This window comes from Atheta coriaria, unplaced genomic scaffold (assembly GCF_025399875.1).
Source record: "Atheta coriaria isolate IRGN ID8LTWV9N9 unplaced genomic scaffold, Caltech_Dcor_3.1 hic_scaffold_2_pilon, whole genome shotgun sequence".
Classification (NCBI taxonomy): Eukaryota; Metazoa; Arthropoda; class Insecta; order Coleoptera; family Staphylinidae; genus Dalotia; species Dalotia coriaria.
The window spans coordinates 4,875,932-4,893,294 of record NW_027045444.1 but is presented as its reverse complement, the minus strand read 5'-3'; the positions used below and the strand labels follow the sequence as shown (position 1 = coordinate 4,893,294).

Genomic DNA, 17,363 nt, shown 5'->3' with positions numbered 1-17,363 from the left:
CGCGCGCCGTGCGAAAATCGATAAAACAGCGTTTGCGTTGTCCCCCAACCCGCCCAAAGACACACACAACACGATAATAATGCAATAATCATGTCACTTAAACGATTAATTTATTCATTTATTGCAAGTACATCATTGTAAAAACTTATAACTTATGACTTAATTCACGCCAAAATCAATTCGATAAAAAACAAATACACACACACAATAATATAATGAAGAAAGAGAAGAAGGAGTGATATAATAGATAAATGCGGCGGTTTAAAATTAGTTTAGATAGAAATTAATTAAGTGGGATCACAAAGTATTCGGGTGGCAAGAGGGATGATGATTACGCTGATTGTGGGGGTGAGGATGCGTCTTATGCCACGGACGCGTTCCACTTTTCCTTGTGCTGCTCCAGGCCGAAGGCTGTGTCGTAATTGCCTTTCGTGATAAACAAGCGCTTGAAATGCGGCGTGCAGTACAATCGGCCTTGATTATACGAGTATGAATCCATTCTAAAAATAATCAAAAAATGGTTAAAACATGAAAGTTTATGGGTTTATAAGGAAATTTATAGGAATATTGTTAATTTTATAAAGAAAAAGTGTTCTATGGTCTTTGTAATATCCTAGAGAATCAGTGTAGAAAATTTCAGGATGTTAGGTTGAGTAGTTTTGGTGATAACGTGTAACAAACATACAAAAACATCGTTTTTTCGCATTTATAATGATAAATGATTTTGATGATATTTAAACATAGAAATAAATAATTTTAGTGATTGAATGAGATTCAATACAAATTATCATTTTTTTAAACATATTGTAAATGCAAAATTGAGAAAAACGTGTTTAAAAGTTTGTTTGTTACGCTTTAACGCATAAACTACTCAACCAATCATCATGAAATTTTATACACATATTCTCAAGGATATTACGAAAGATATAGAATACTTTTTGTTTAAAAAATATAAATATTTTCTCCAGAATTCCAAAAAATCTCAAAATTTCATGAAAAACTACTCAAATCGCAAATTTTCCTATTTTTATCTCACCTTAAAATAGTATTGCACTCCATACACTTGAAGCACTTCTTGTGATAAATCGCCCCGTGCACGGAAATCTTCTCCAGCGGATACACCCTCTTCTGGCAATCCTGGCAGGCCTCCAAAGTCAGCGTCGTATTCTGTTCAGTGTAAACACATTTCAATTCCGCGTCTAAATTTACAACTTGTTTTGTCATCATCATCATCGTTGTTGTTGTTGTTGTTCTGGCATAATCACACCCTTTATTCATTCATTATTCATTTATTTATTACTTCGTTAACATATTCGAGTGTATAATATAATAATAATCATAATAATCGTAGTAAAATGAATACGAAACGATAACATCGCTGGTTTTGCTTATTTTTGGTATATCTATCATATAAGTACAAGGTATATTTATAGTTTTATCGATTTTTATAGAAATCTCAAGTCTTCCGAGTAAACTAAACGTGAAAACACTTCGCAAAAAACATTTAGATATCATTATCAATGTTAATGTTTAATAATAAATAGTCAGGGGCAAGGCTAAAATTTAAAATTTAACATATTGGCACAAATTTCATAATAAATTTAATCGTAACACCTATATTTAGCAAATTTTATAAATCTTGCTAAATGATTGATGACTAAATCTAAACTAATTGTATATATTTTATTTAATTTTTGTTTCTCTAGCGAGAATGGTCAGTCACTCGTTGAATTAATTGATAGTATTCGTGTAGTGTGGTTTAGTTGAGTTGAATTTCGGTTTTTTTTTTAGTTTTAACAACGTCTACGATTAAATATCTTGTGTTTTTCTACGAAAAGTACACACATTAACAGTAATAAACTAAACAGAGTAAAAAGTAACTCACTCACAATCAATTATATGAAATAATTGCGATAAAAATGTATAAAATGTTTGTTTTTTTCAAGTTTTTCAGTGTGTTGGCACGTAAAACATTAAATTTATGTGTTTTTCTTTTCTCTAACGACAAACAGTCTCTATTTACATCTGATGACATGACGGATACGTTTCGATTTCGATGAATTTCTGACTTTGTTTATAGTTATCAGTCGTTTTCTTGCTTAGTTTCATGTCAATCGTATTCTAAGGTATAAATATTGCAGAAGGAGTGAAATTTTGTTTGTTTTGTTGGCGTTTTTTGGCGTTTGGGAGACGTTCTTGCGGCGATTACTAAAAAAATTTACAAAATTCTTTTAGTCAGGCATGGTTATGATTATTCATGTTAACGATAAACAACGCACAAAGATTACGAGCCAAATAAAACACTAAATAATCAACAAATAAAGAGGCAACTTTGATTATGCGAGCAACAAACGTGCGAAAATAAACGCAACGAAAGAATAACAACAACGATATTAAATTATAATAAATTAAATAATTAAATGTTTAATTGAATATTTTTATGCACTTACCACGAATCGATTGACTTTAGGTCTTGCCACCTTTGCATCTTCACGTTGTTGGCCCTTCATTGATTCAAAACGTGCTCGTAATCTATTAATAAACATAAAAATTTAAAAACAAAATTTTTATTTTTATGAATCATTAACTTACGATTTAGTTGATTCAACTTGTGATTGCTCATCGCCAAATTCCTCGACGATATTCACCGAGCTATTATTCTGCTCGCGTTTGATCTCATTCGCCTCCCATTTCTCAAATTTCGCGCGTAATTGCTTCGCCCTCGCCGCCTTCTGCGCTTCCAACAGATCCCCGTCAGGTGTAACACCATTCCGTTCGTGTTCCTGATCGGATTCCTCATCCATAGACTCAGAAGCTTCTTCCTCAGACTCTTCCTCTGAACGGATAGGCTCCGGCGGTGGTGTGAAGCGTTTCAAAGGTTTCGGCCCCATGTGCACTTGATCCCGACTCAAATCCTCCTCCATCTGGCGGAATTTATTCAACATCTTCTTCGCTGTTTGTGTCTTAACGGCCACACCGCTGTCTTCCGGTTGTTCCTCAGCGCGTATCACTTCGGGATCACGATAGACTTCACGATCGGGACTTTCCATCTAAAAAGATACAGATTATATTATATACAGGGTGATATGGAATTTGTTTTTAACACAACACAAAAACAATATTGGTGTTAATACAGTGATAAGACAAAATGCGTTGCGAGATTATTGATGATGTTTGAGGATATTTTTGAGGGCAACACGTTCAAGCAGGAAGCTTTCTCCACTTTGCACCCCCAGACCTTGACTTGACCGTCCCGTGGCGGCGTGATGCGGAAACGCTTGCGCTCCAATTCCGGCTCCCTGTAAGTCTCGAAGAACTTGAAGCGCTGTTGGATTGCTGCTGTCTGCACAGTGACATCTTCCTGTTGCATTGTTGATTTCACCACTTCGGCGGATTCATTCGTTGAGACATTAGATGCTTGCCGATTAAATATCTATAGTTTTATATTTTTATACAATTTTTTTTTCATCATAGAAAATAGTTTTTAATGTTTTTTGATGTTTTTCTTACCTTACTGGCTGATTTCTGAGCAGGAATCATCGGTGGAGCTTTCGTTGCATTCGCGTCTAGCTCCTTGAAGATGGACCGCGACTTTTTGCTAATTTCCGATTCGAAGACCTCCTCATCATCGGTACCATTGCCTCCACGTGATTTGACTTCAACTTCGCCCTTTTCGAACCTCTCTTTGATGGATTTCGCCGTGTCGGATTTCTCAATTGTCTCTGTACGCTTGACATTCGCTCCACTTTCGCTCTCCATCACTGCTTGTTGATACATTTCTTTCATTTTACCTTGTTTACCCTTAAAAAAACAAAAATATTTAAAATATTTTAAGGTTAAACTTCGTATTTCTTACCATAAACAAGCGATTTCGGATGTTTTGTATCTCTTGCTTGCGTTCTTCGCGCCTTTCATCCCTCCCGTTCTGCTCGCCGTGCTCCCACTTATTTTTCACGTCAGACATGCCGGTGAAGTGGAAGGGTTTCTCTCGTTGCGCCCTCTTTGCCCTGACGAGATCCGCATCTTCGTCTTCTTCTTCCTCTACTTCATGCTCGTCTTCCGTGGATGATTCCTCGATCGGTATGCCGTTGAGGGATTCATCGCCGACGCCGATGTCCATGCCTTTGGCTTGGAAACGTGCTAGTTTTGATAGAATGGAGGGGGAACGTTTGACGTTCACTGTGGATGATGTACGCTCCAAGCCGTGCTCTTCTTCGTGATGGTGTTCGAACACCTGGAAGCGCTCTTTGACGTTCAGGGATTGGAGTTCTTCTAGGCCAAGATCTGGTTTATCACTTGCTGTAAAATTCATAAAATAATTAGGATTTTATTAAAAAAAAAAAAGAAAAAATAAGCATTATATACAGCGGAACATTCGAGGTGCATTTTGGTTTTTTTCTACTTCCACCTTTAAAACGTCACTTTTTACATGGTTTCGAGATATGAAAAGTGGTACTTTAGCCATGGTCGTGACTAAAGTACTTTAGGTCTAAAATTTTTAAAATAAAAAGTTAGATACCGAAACCTCAACGTGGAAATATAGTGGAAGTAGAAAAATTAACGCTAAACGTTGATAAAGTGCAGTTTAGCGCACTTGATGCTTAATATACAAGTATTTTGTTAAATTGTGGGTTTTATGCTTAAGTTTTAAGTTTGTAAGAATTGCACACAACACCAAACCACATCAGTTATTAATTGTTATTATTGTTGTACAATTTGCTGTTGTGATTGAATTCTAACCTCTGACAACATCCGGGGGTAACTCTTCCGGCTGATTTTCGCGGATGATGAGCTCGTGCTTACGTGGTTTCTCTGTTCGAGAATGAATTATTCACTTTTCGTATACTTTGGATAAACTTTTAATGCGTATACTTACGTGGAGCGGAATCTTTGTCGTCTTCGACGACTTTCGGGGCGAACAGGGCCTTGAAATGCGGTTTGCAGTAGAGGGTGCCTTCGTGGGATTGATAAGTATCCACGCTGGAATAGAACAATAGTATATTTAGGTTTTTATTTGTTGATTTTTGGTTTAGTGGGGTGGAAGGTGATTTACGTTAATTGTTTATTGCATTCCGTGCAGCGGAAGCAGTTCTTGTGCCATATGGACCTCTCGGCTTTCATTTGCTCCATTTGGAAGACGATCTTTCCGCAGGATTTACAATTGCTTGTGTCTGCTTGATTCCCCTGGAAATTTGATTCAAAATTTGGTTATAATGATTTAATATTTATTCATTTCCATTTTATATCATCTGGTGTAACAATTTATTTATAATTTTTGCAATGTTTAGCTTTAATGGCATTTCCAACTCGCGTTGCAAACTCAAGTTGTAAACACAAGTTGTAAACACAAGTTGTAAACACAAGTTGCAAATTTAAGTTGCAAACTCAAGTTGAAACATTGAAAAAACTATTAATAAATTGTAACACCGGATGATATAGAAATAAATAAATAAAATTATTATTTTTTTATTTTTTACTTACGTTAAACTTCTCTTGAGCTTTGGAGCTATCGCTGGATCTAACATGCAGTACATTCTTCTTCTGCAACGCATCAAACTTACTAAAGCTTGATTTCTGAAAATGTTAAACATATTCATCACAATTTAATCCGATTCAATCCACACATTGAAATTATTTACATTCAAAGTTTAATGTGCTCGTTGTGTTCTTGTACATGTAGGTAATGTAACAGAGTGCGAATTGTCGTGATAATTGCATACATACTACCTTTTCATTATTATTTTTATATTTTTTAAATAAGATTGCTTAAATTCTTTGCTGAGGGTGGTAGAAAAAGGACTCTAGATAGGTGAGGGTTGTCCTTACCTGTCGGTCGTAGGTAGACACACGTTTTGGTATCGTCTGTGTACAGCTAAGATTGCTCATGCTTTGCTCATTCGTTTGGGTATTGAAACGTTCTTTCTAGGATGCGGTATGATGCGTTAGTCACATGCGTGGGTTAATTACATTTTAATAAAACAAAGTTACATGCAAACAAATAAAATAAAACATTATTAGGTGTTATTTTGGGGAGATACAATGTAGCCTCGATATAACGATAAAGGTTTATTCAAAATATTTGCAAAATCGTCTAGAAAATACCGGTGCAGTTTTTCAAATGATAAAATTCGTTATCAATTAAATTTCAACGCTTTTTCGGCTGTTTTAATAATAATTTGATTAAATTTTATGTAATTTTAAGTAAAATTACCATTTTCAGTTAAAATTAATTGTTTTCGGCTGTTTTTGAGGTTAAAAACAATTAGTATTGTCACATAAAGCTATTGCCATCATATAGCAAGGTGCGACAGTACTATTTGTACTGGTATGAGCACTAGTATTGTCATATGTGCCTATATAAATTATATGGCCACAAGCGACAATACGAATTCTATGCAGCTTGTGAATCAACAAAATGCCTAGTCGTTATAAAGAGGCTACACTGTAATAAATAGATATTGGAACCAAAAGTTAAATGTTTACCAGTGCTTTGACGCTGACACCATTAAAGACGTTCTCAATGTGTCTTCCGGTCAAGCCCACCCCGCGAATATCGCTCATCGACTTGGCCCGCTGCGAATTGTTAATTGTGTGTCGATCGTTTGTTTGTTTCAATGTCGTGGTTAAAGAATGATCCATGATAATGAATAAATAATATAAATAATAAAAAATAAAATTATAAAGTATGTACTAGTTTAAAACTTGATCAAAGCACAGAGCGAGTACTTACGGATTTATTATTCGCCTCAGGGCGGAGATTCTCCTCGGGGAGTTTTGTCAAGTCGCCAAAACTTCGACACTAATCATTTTCATGCGCAAACAGATATTAATAAATCAAAAATAAATCAAAAAAAAAAAAACAAAAAATAAGTTAAGTTTAGTAAAAAAAAACACTTACCAGCGATTTAACATTAACATTGTAGAAACGCGAATCCAAATCACACTAACAACATATAAATTAAATAAAAATGAACAAAAACAAACAAAAAAAAAATTAAAATTTAAAACAGAAATAAATAAAAATAACTCACAACAGAAATATTTTCCTTCTCGTTGGCGTGCGTACGCGACTTCTTTTTCGTCTTCTTCTTCTGCACCACCTGTTGGGCCTGCTGCACCTGCCCGTCGCCATTTACGGACGTCTCCACAACCGTCGTCTCCACGTACGAACTCTCCGTCACTTCCGTACTCTTTTAACCGCGCGCAAAAATAAAGAAAAAAAAAACATAAATTTCCAACAAAAACTAAATTTACATCCAAACAAAAAAAAAACATGCAACACACATGCTACATTTAATTAAATTAAAATTTATTATTGAAAAATGATTAGTACATAATTACCTCCTCTTTAGAAGGACTGATCTGCTCGAACTTGGAAATCTGCTTCATGATATCCAGCGATTTCAACTGCGACATCTCCCCCTTCTCAAACTTGGGACTCGTCGGTGTAGTCACCTCAGTACTCGCCGTCTTAATATACTGATCCTTCAAACTCTTAACACTCGGCAGTTTACAGTCCAAGTCCGTTGGCGTGGTACTAATCGGCCGGGAATTCGGACTCGTCATAACCTCACGCTCGTAATTCGAAATCTTCGTCTCCACCAACTGATACTCCCCATTTTTATTCCTCGCTTGATTCTGGGAGGTAGAAGTCACCTGAATCACAGGGACATCCCGCAGTAAATCCGGGGACTTTTCAACCCTCACCTCAGACCTATCCACTTGATCAACTTCCGGTTGGATATTTTCTATCTCCTGCAACTCCTCCTCTGGATAATCCTCCATCAATTGATCTACTTCAGGTTGGTCTATTTCGGCATCCTGTTGGTCCACTTCCGGTTCAGTCGGATCTAGGTCTTGATCCTGGTCTTGATCAGGATCTTGTTCAGGTTCCTGATTATCCACAACCTCGATTTGTTCAAATGTATCTTTATCATCTTGATTATCTGGATCCTGGTCTTCTGATACGGTAGTAGGTGGGGATGTCTCTGCACTCTCCCCGGCTTGCGTGAAGCCTTTCATGAAGTCCACGCGTTCATCCGAGGGTGTCAACATTGGTGATGTCACTGTCTGAGTAAACAGGAGGCAACTCGCTGAGTCTGTGCTTAGTAACATTCTATCCCTCGCTGTGATCCCGGTTTTCTCTGGACTGCTATCAACTTCGATGTTTTGCACAACCGGAAATGTCCGTAGGGGTTTATATTCACCTTCCGCTTCGGGTTCTTCTTCGTTATCAGGCGGGGTTCTTACTTGGACCATGTGATCATTACCATTTCCATTATTTTCACCAAGTTGAATTTCGGGAGGCATCACTTCCAAATTGAGACATTCCCGTTCAATCTGGATGAACTCCTCGACAGAGTCCAGTTTGTTTTTTGTCCCCAATGAAGACAATTCAGACAAATTTTCGTTTTGTTGTAGGGGTTGTAGTTGTAAATCAGTCATTAGGCTATCGATATTATCGTGATTGCCGTTGGTGTTGCTGTTGGTATTGCTCGCTACCACTTGCACATTCTCGTAGTGATTGTCGTCATCGTCCTCCTCGTCGTCGTCGTTCAGTCCTTCCTATCGTGTGTTAGTACCAAAACGCACACAGCACAACGACAAAATAATAAAAGACAAGTTAGTTTTTTCCTATTGCAAATGATGGCAATTAGTAAAACGAATAATTTGACATTTAAAATGTCATTAAAAATTAAATGTAATTAGATAAAGAAGCACAAACGCACACTGCTGATACACGTCTTTAGGCGCTTGTTAAACTCCTGCATAAGCGACTCCTCCAGGTCGTCGTCACTTACGATTCGGGACTTCTTCACCGTCTCGGCCATCATGCTGTGCGAATATCCTGCGCAAATTAAAATCCCATTAAAATCTTCAACAAAATTAAATTATAAGTACGTGTGATATTGGTTGCATACATTAGATTGACCCAAGTTGAGTCAGTTTCATGTTACACGAAATAAAATAGGAGCGAGGAGCAATGCGTGCGCGCACTTCGATTTAGATTTTCTATAAATATCACGAAACTGCTGGCAAGCGGCACCGCATTCCCGAAAGCCAACGAATTCGTAACACAGCACAATCTTCAGATCTTCATCTGCATCTTTATTTCATCGATGATAGATTCACCAACGTACATCATCTACAGAGTGTTTAATTTTTTATTTTATAAGATTGTTTTATTATCTTGATACGAGTACACTTTGTGTGGCATTTGCGCAGATGTTTTTCAATGGCGTGTTGCGGATACAATGCGAAACTGTAATCGGAGACGCCGATTGTAACGTGAATTGTTGGCGTGTTTGCGTACCGATCCGTATTTATAAATTTACAGTTTGCATTTTGCACTTTTGATACATAGAAATTTTGTTTAGATGTTTTGTATCGGGTGTATTTTCGAGGCGAGTTTGTTTTTCACTTAGTGCGCGTCTAAAAGTAGAAATTCGGAGTAAAAGTAGCCGACGGATGCGCTCCACATGCGATGCATTCAACGGCACAACTTCCAAAAGTTAAATATTTCATCAGCTGTGCGATGGAAATTCAAAAAAACGTAAAAATTTCTATTTTATTCGTGAAAATCATGATATTTTGATGTTTTGACTGCAGTTGACTTAAGATAAGTCATTCCCATCGTTCCCATGATGCCGATAAATTAGGAAGTGGCTAAAAACGCCACATCTGACATTTGTTACTCAATTAACGATTAGAATGGAGAGCATTTCCTTTTCTAACATTTATCTAACCGAGTGTTAACCAAGCCACAAATGAAATGTTTCTTTTTTGCCTTTTAAACACTCAAAGTTGAATTTTTTACGTCTTGCGGTGCGTTAATGAGCCGACTTCCACGAGAAGTCGTCTTGAGTCATATGACTTAACTCTTTCTTGTACACGCCGCGCTCGGTTCGTTGGCTTCAACCTTCTCGAGAGAGTTAAACACTTCTGCAGTGAGTTATGCGAAGATGCGCGAGCGCATGCGCACCAGCACTCATTAAACGACTTAAGTGTCTTTGGATCTTCAAATCTTTCTTCAAAACTTTGATGGTAACAATATTTTTGATTTGGAAATAAAGTAAAAAAATGGTTTTGCGTGTTTTTCGCGGTTTTCAGAGCGTGAGTTTCAAGAATTTGCAATTTTATTACATACACGCTATTGTTGTTAATTGCATTTTGGTTTAAAAATAAGAAGAGGAGAAAATAGTTTATACGATGGTTTTTAAGACTTCATTAACTCGCGACGTCTAGACGTAAACACAGCTTAAACTTTATGTAAACTTTACTAATAATAAACTGATTTGAAGATTTCATTAATTCAAAATTCTTGTTTGAGAAAAAATTGTGGTTTTCTATATCTTATAAGATATAATAGAGAATTGGCGCGTGCCGTCGCAGCTCACCGATGCTCATCCAATGATTTTTTCATTCTCATTTGAAATAAATGAATAAATAAAATATTCCATGTTAAGTTTGGTTAGAAGTGTAGAAAGTTATAGAATAGACACTGTGGAATTAACGTAATATCTAATTTTCGCGCTTTACACTCTGAAAAACCGGTTGCGTCACAAACACGAGCAACACGACAAAAGTTTAACTGCTAATTGAAAATTCTTCAGCTGCTTTTACAATACTGATAATATTTATACTTATATTTATTGAGGATGAGTGTGGGTTGAAAAGGAGATTTCAAGGTCGTTGGAAATTATCATCTCATTTCCGTGAGTTAGCGTAGACTTAGTATGGCGTAGAAATAAATTTGCACTTCTTAGCGCATGTAACTGGCAATAAAACCGTTAAAGGTGCTCTTATTTGCGCTGTATTCAAGATAGTTATAATATTTCTTAAATGTTACTAGAAGTAGGATAAGTAATTATGGTGTGGACGCTTTATAAGGAGCAGGGAGGTATTTTATCACGTTAGAAATGTGAATTCATGTCTTTTATTGGGTTTTATAAGTTGAATATAATTAGTATTGTCGTGTGTGGGTATATGATTTCAATAGGGATATGTGACAATACTTATGGTATTTCTTTAGTGTAAATTTTACATATTGAGGGTTATTATAGGGAGTGTATATTTAGTATTGTCGTTTGTGGCCATATAATTTCTATAGGCACATATGACAATACTAATGCTCATACCAGTACTAATAGTACTGTCGCATTTAGCTATATGATTTCAATTGGCTTATGTGACAATACTAATTATTTTTATACTCAAAAACGGTCGAAATTATTTAATTTTAACCGTAAATGGTAATTTTACAAAAAAATTACATAAAATTTAATCAAATTATTACTAAAATAGCCGAAAAAGCGTTGAAAATTAATTGATAACTAATTTTGTCGTTAATAAAAGTGCACCGGTATTTTCCAGACGATTTTGTTGACTGTTTCACGCGATAAATCCAATTCTTTTGCTTTTATCCACACTATTGCTACTTTAATACAAATAATAACCAAAAATTACGATTTTACGCGAAGCGGCATCTGTCTAATCTTTTGTTGCGCTGGTTATCAACTCAATTACTCTTGTAAAAATGCCGGTGAATATTTCCTGAAGTCTAAATATGAATTCCGCGTTAATTGTATTCACTTGTGTTATGTTTAAACGATTTTCTAGTAGCTGCTTGTGCACCCTAATAAAACAGCTGAAAAATCGTGCTTAAGTTATAGAAATTTGCATTGCAATTTGTAGGGATGTTGGGATCATAATTACAACAATATTTCAAATGTTATGAACGATGGCATGTCTTAAAAAAAATAGTTTTCATCTAAATTAAAGACTTAAGGCTAAGTATTTTGTATCAAAGATATAAATTTGCGAAGTTTTAATCTTGGCTGCCCGAGTCTTGATTTAATCTACTTGTAGGAGATTGTAGCTGGTAATTTGTTAGCGCAAAGTTGTAGTTTTAGTTTTCGTTGAAGTCGGCCGATGCATTCACTGATAAATGAACCGGACGTGCTCACAATTTGCATATCCTAGATGCGAGACGTTGGATTCGTCTTCGCGCGAATAAATAAAAACCAAGTACTTCGTCTAAGTCTATTTAAACAGTTGTTTAATTATAATTAAAGCCTCAATCGATATAATTACATTTATTAAAATTTCGGTGCGTTATGTTCTCTGTGGCGTAATTTTCGTAATTTAACCTTCAAAAATGCAGAGAGCAATAACCACAACAAGCATAACAACACCAACAGCAGCAAGGAGAGGAGAATTAAATGAATGTGAATGAAATTAACAACACGCTCAATTTAATTACCTAATTTGATCAATTATTATCGCAAACGCAAACACAGAAAGAAAGATTTTCATGTAAAAAAAAAAAACAAATCAAATGGTTTACGAGTATAAAGAAGGCTGCAGTCGGCTTTTGAAGAGTTGTAGATGGTTGATTGTCTAGAGTACCGTCTGAGAGACTTGCTTGCTGTGTGTATGTGTGTGTATGTGCGTTTTTCTTCGCATGGGTCGTCTTCGGGGTGGAGGAGTGCGCCACCAAGCGTGACCGAGTTTTAACGCCTTGGCGCGGTACACCGCACACAAAAACAAAAAATCCACGCACATACATTCAAAGAGAAAATAAAAAAATAAAAAAATTATATTCCCCTTGGTATTATATTAAAATGGTATTAAAAAATGCACTGCAATTAAATCGACGAAATAAATTTAATTATCCAACGCCGCGTGCGTGGTGAATGTGTAGAGTTGCTTGCATTTCGATTTCGATCGGATTTAATGAGTTTTCGGTGCTGGTGCTGGTGCTGGTGCTGCATTTAGCGTCTTCGCCATCGCCATCTTCGAGTGTGCTGTTAGAGCGCGAGGAGCTAACAGTTCGTTGGCACTGCCACCACCGTGTTTCGCATCGCGATTTATTTAAAGCTCGCGAAATAACTACGCTCACAGCGCAAAAAAAACACTCGTAAAATCGCGAAATTTGAATAAACGTGTGTTCAAAATGTTTAGTATTAGTTAATCAGAGCGTCTATCAATTAATTACGCTTAAGTAAAAGTACTTGAAAATAATCCACGGTCTGATTAGTAATTAAAAAGTCGAAAATGAATTCAAATTGAAATTTGTGTATGAAAAAAGTGAAAATAATGTTAATATGAATCAATTTTGATTCTAAATGTGGCTAGGACTTAGAATAAATATTTTAGCATGTCTTAATTATGAATTTAAACGTATTTTGTTGGTTTTATATGTATTAGTATATAATTAGTATTGTCGCATGTAGCCATATGATTTCTATAGGTACATGCGACAATACTAATGGTAATTGTGTCGCATTGTGTATATTGCCGTTTTAATACATATTTAACACAAAAATCACACTTGCATATAATTAGTACTGTCGTTAGTTGCCATATGATTTCAATAGGCATATGTGACAATACTAATGGCATTTCTTTAATGTAATTCATTGTTATAATACACTTGCATATAATTAGTATTGTGGCACGCAGCCATATAATTTCTATAGACACATGCGACAATACTAGTGGTACTTGCGTCGCATTGTGTAAATTGCTGTTTTGATTCAGCTTTAACACAAAAATCACACTTGCACATAATTAGTACTGTCGTCAGTGACCATATGATTTCAATAGGCATATGTGACAATACTAATGGCATTTCTTTAATGTAATTCATTGTTATAATACATTTGCATATAATTAGTATTGTCGCACGTGGCCATATAATTTCTATAGGCACATGTGACAATTCTAATGCTCATAGTAGTATAAGCATAAACTTTGAATAAACATGTTAAAAAGCCGAAAATGTAATTTTGCTCGTAAAGTGTGCTGAAAAAAAGTGAAAATCATGTTTGAATTCTAATTCTGGCCGGAGTGTGATTCCTCGTTGGCAATTCGTCATACCGGTCATACGAAAATTGTCGTACGGCCCAGAAAGTTCGAGAATAGTCTGGAGTTTGGTGCCGGTGTAGGAAATGTGCGGTATTAAGTAAGAACTAGTGGAGAAGTTAGAGAGGTGTGAGCCGTACAGGTTCAAATATAGAACGCGGAAAATTAAATTTAGCCATCTCGCCATCTCGCCAGAATGTGCCAGAGCAAAACGCATTGCATTCTTCACTTTCCCCGTCCAACACCAACACATTTCGCAATAATAATTATAATTATATTTATGCTTTATTTGTTACAGATGTGCATATTCTCTTCCTGATGATTGTGCATTTTATTACAAGTAAGTGTTTTAATAATTTCCGCATGTTGTACACGCAATATTCTTTCGCCCACTTGAAATACGATTAACAACTCATCCATCATGACTTTACTTTACTTTAGTTTACTTTGACAAGTTAAGTTGAGTTTTAAGTTGAGTTAGGTTTTGGTTATCAAAATTTGTGGTCTTTTATTCTTATCGACGCGATCGGGACCGGAAATGGTCAGACATGAAATGTGTTCAGTGGCAAACTGAAAAGAATCTACGATAATAAACTTCCTGTTCGGTTCGCTTCAAGTGTAGCTGAATGTGATGTCAAAATATAAAAAAATGAGAAATGTCATGCTCTAGTTTCGAACGCATGATGAACCATAACGCATTTAGTCATTCTGATGACATGATATCGCTGATAACAATGTTATTAGTGTTATTATGTGCGATTGTGCCCACACATGTTGAAAAATATTGGGAATTTGGTTTTATTTGTACTCTAGTCGTGTTTACTTCACACTTGAAAATTGTTATTATTCGTAGGAGAAATTTAATTAAATAATTAAGTATTGTCGCACGTGGTCATATGATTTCTATAGGTTAATGTGACAATACTTATTGCATTCCTTTCATGTAAATTTTGATTATTTAGTATTATTATAGATTAGCATCTATTTAGTATTGTCGTTTGTGGCCGTATAATTACTATAGGTACATATTACAATACTAATGCTTATACTAGTAGTAATAGTATTGTCGCATGTGCCTATATGGTTTTAATAGGCTTATGTGACAATACTAATTCTTTTTAAACAAAAAAAGTTGAAAAAACGTAAAATTTTCATAAATTTAGACAAATAATTATTTAAAAAGCCGAAAAAAAGTATTAAAATCATATTGATAACAAATTTTATTGTTACTATAAATACACCGGTATTTTATCGACAATTTTTATCAATGATATCATTGATAACAATATTATTAACGTTATTATGCTCTATGAGCCCACACAAATCGAAAACCATAGAAAACTTGCTTCAACTCCAGACTTGAAAGCAATTATTCTCCTTATTATTATTATTAATAGATCGACACATTTATTCGTGATAAGCCGGCGGCGACAATAACGATATGCTTATCTTACGACTAAGTTAGTTATCACATTCAACGATTCAACAATCAAATCAACATCCCACAAACGCAGATACATGAATTGCTCACTACTTATTATTGCATAGTTGCACGTTTTATTGCACTTTATGATTCACTCCGACACACTTCAAGCCTGAATCTGGTCTTAATCCATGCGTCAATTAGTGATTAATGGCGATTAATTAACACGCGCATGCGCACACGCAATCGGATCGAGACAAAGCAGAAAATGCGTTTTCCTTGAACTACAAATCTATTGCCGATGATTATAAACATAAAATAAGCAAAGTAAAGTTCAATACAATATGTGAAGAAATCATCAATGTGTAATGTGCAATGTTTAATGTGTCATCGAGCGCTGTTTTGTTGCCTTGCTTGGTCGCTTCGTGATAATAATAACAAAAAAAAGAAAACAATCGCGTCGGGGCAACAAGTTAATCACCGCGGCGCGCATTCCGGCAATTAGACTGTGCGATTTCACCTACATACATATCAATATTATTACAATTTACATAAGCATTGATAATTAACACGTTAAGACACGTGAAATTTCACTCTGCTCAACTTAAGTCACAACGGACAATATGACTTAAGTCACTTTAAAAGAAAAAATCACGTCTGCGGACTATTTTCGGTTGTGTTTTTGGTATTTAAACCTTAAATAGACTCAAATAGAAAATCACAAGACTTAAATTAAGTGGACTTAATGCCAATAGTGGTGCGGTAAAGTTAGAACGCTGGAATTTAAAATTAAACGTCGATGGGCGCGATGTTAAAGCGAGCGTGTTAAGAATACACAGACACACTCTCTGGACTCTGGATTTATTTAGTTTAGGAGTGCGATGATCATGCGCCTCTCCTGCCTTCTCCTGCGCGCGCGATAGTAATAGATTGTGTTACAATTCCGACACGTCCAATTGGAATTCCAATTAGGAGTTGTGCTATTTTTAGAAAAGATGCGTTTTTAAAGTTTTACTTTTAAGAATGGGACATAAACCATACCGCCATGGTATTATCGCCATCGCCATGGTATAGGTGAAGAGACGCGAACCGGTTTCAACTCTCCCCGAACTCTGTGTGCGCAGAGAGACTTAAGTCTATAAGGTCTACCAACTTGTAACTCTCTGCTTGGATATACAGATATCAGATAGCGTATTCAATTCACTTCTCAAAGAGATCAAATGAAGTGAAGAGTGCGGAGTTGTAAGTCAAATTACAAAGGGTTGTTTGTTTGATTCTGATTCTCAATCCCAGTCGTACGCACATGTTAAACACACCACATACAGGGTGTTTGTATTTTTTTTGGTTTGTTTTGGGTGCGGTATTCATCAACACATCAACCCTTTTTTATTTCTTTAAAATTTTTATTGAATTTTCTCACCTTAGAATACGTATCCTTGATAGTTTCTCTTCAAGGTGTGTTTTGGGTTGATCTCTGCACACTTACAGCCTCTCTGGGACCTGTATCTCTCTCGCTGTGCCCGGGTGAATGCCGAAACCACCTCAAGTCCTTATTAAACACGCACTTTTGTTGAAATTCGATTGGAATTATTGCGAATCGCGCGTGTTTTCGTCTTCTACGCGGCAAATAAAAACAAAAAGCGGGTGGTGTGTGATTGTGGATGGTTGGTGGGTCCGCCTGGTTGGGCGACGAGTGTTCGATTGACGCCGCGGGGTGAGGACCTCTTGCGTCTCGGCGTGCGACTACCAGCGTCGGCCGAACCAACCTGTCTTCGACCCGCACCAACCGGCATCCACTCCGCGACGCCCGCATACAGAGTGTTACAGAAATACCCACCATCTATATCCACCTCCTTAGCAGTCTCTCATTGAATACGAGCAATAGTGTATAACATGCTTTAGATTTCTATTCGGTACGCCTTGAATTTATACAACCAACAAAAACCACACAATATTCTATTGATAATCATAACTTTTGTGATTTTATTATGAATGATATAATCTTTAATTTTTAATCATTTTTGATGAGGGTATAGTTTATTTTTTGAGTAGATTTCATGAATTTGTAAAGTGA

General features: G+C 36.0%; 1 protein-coding gene across 11 annotated transcripts; it reads right to left on the bottom strand.

Annotated features, from left to right (window-relative positions):
• Nucleotides 1-93: 93 nt before the first annotated feature.
• Nucleotides 94-17,065, bottom strand: LOC135798077 (TATA element modulatory factor). 11 transcript variants are annotated; one of them, XM_065310774.1, is made up of 19 exons: nucleotides 16,710-17,065; nucleotides 8,730-8,875; nucleotides 7,342-8,565; nucleotides 7,032-7,190; nucleotides 6,899-6,943; nucleotides 6,731-6,799; nucleotides 6,484-6,573; nucleotides 5,827-5,922; nucleotides 5,482-5,574; nucleotides 5,054-5,184; nucleotides 4,877-4,980; nucleotides 4,741-4,812; nucleotides 3,857-4,299; nucleotides 3,511-3,801; nucleotides 3,239-3,433; nucleotides 2,593-3,050; nucleotides 2,451-2,532; nucleotides 1,037-1,167; nucleotides 94-500 (listed from the first exon to the last, which is right to left on the bottom strand). In XM_065310774.1, the coding sequence occupies exons 2-19, from the start codon at nucleotides 8,832-8,834 to the stop codon at nucleotides 362-364; spliced, it is 3,927 nt and encodes a 1,308-aa protein (XP_065166846.1). In that variant the 5' UTR covers nucleotides 8,835-8,875; nucleotides 16,710-17,065; the 3' UTR covers nucleotides 94-361. The 11 variants fall into 11 exon arrangements, with proteins under 11 accessions (XP_065166846.1, XP_065166839.1, XP_065166853.1 ...); XM_065310767.1 differs by having other exon boundaries at nucleotides 8,730-8,848; XM_065310781.1 differs by having other exon boundaries at nucleotides 8,730-8,848; nucleotides 16,776-17,065.
• Between the last annotated feature and the right edge of the window lie 298 nt (nucleotides 17,066-17,363).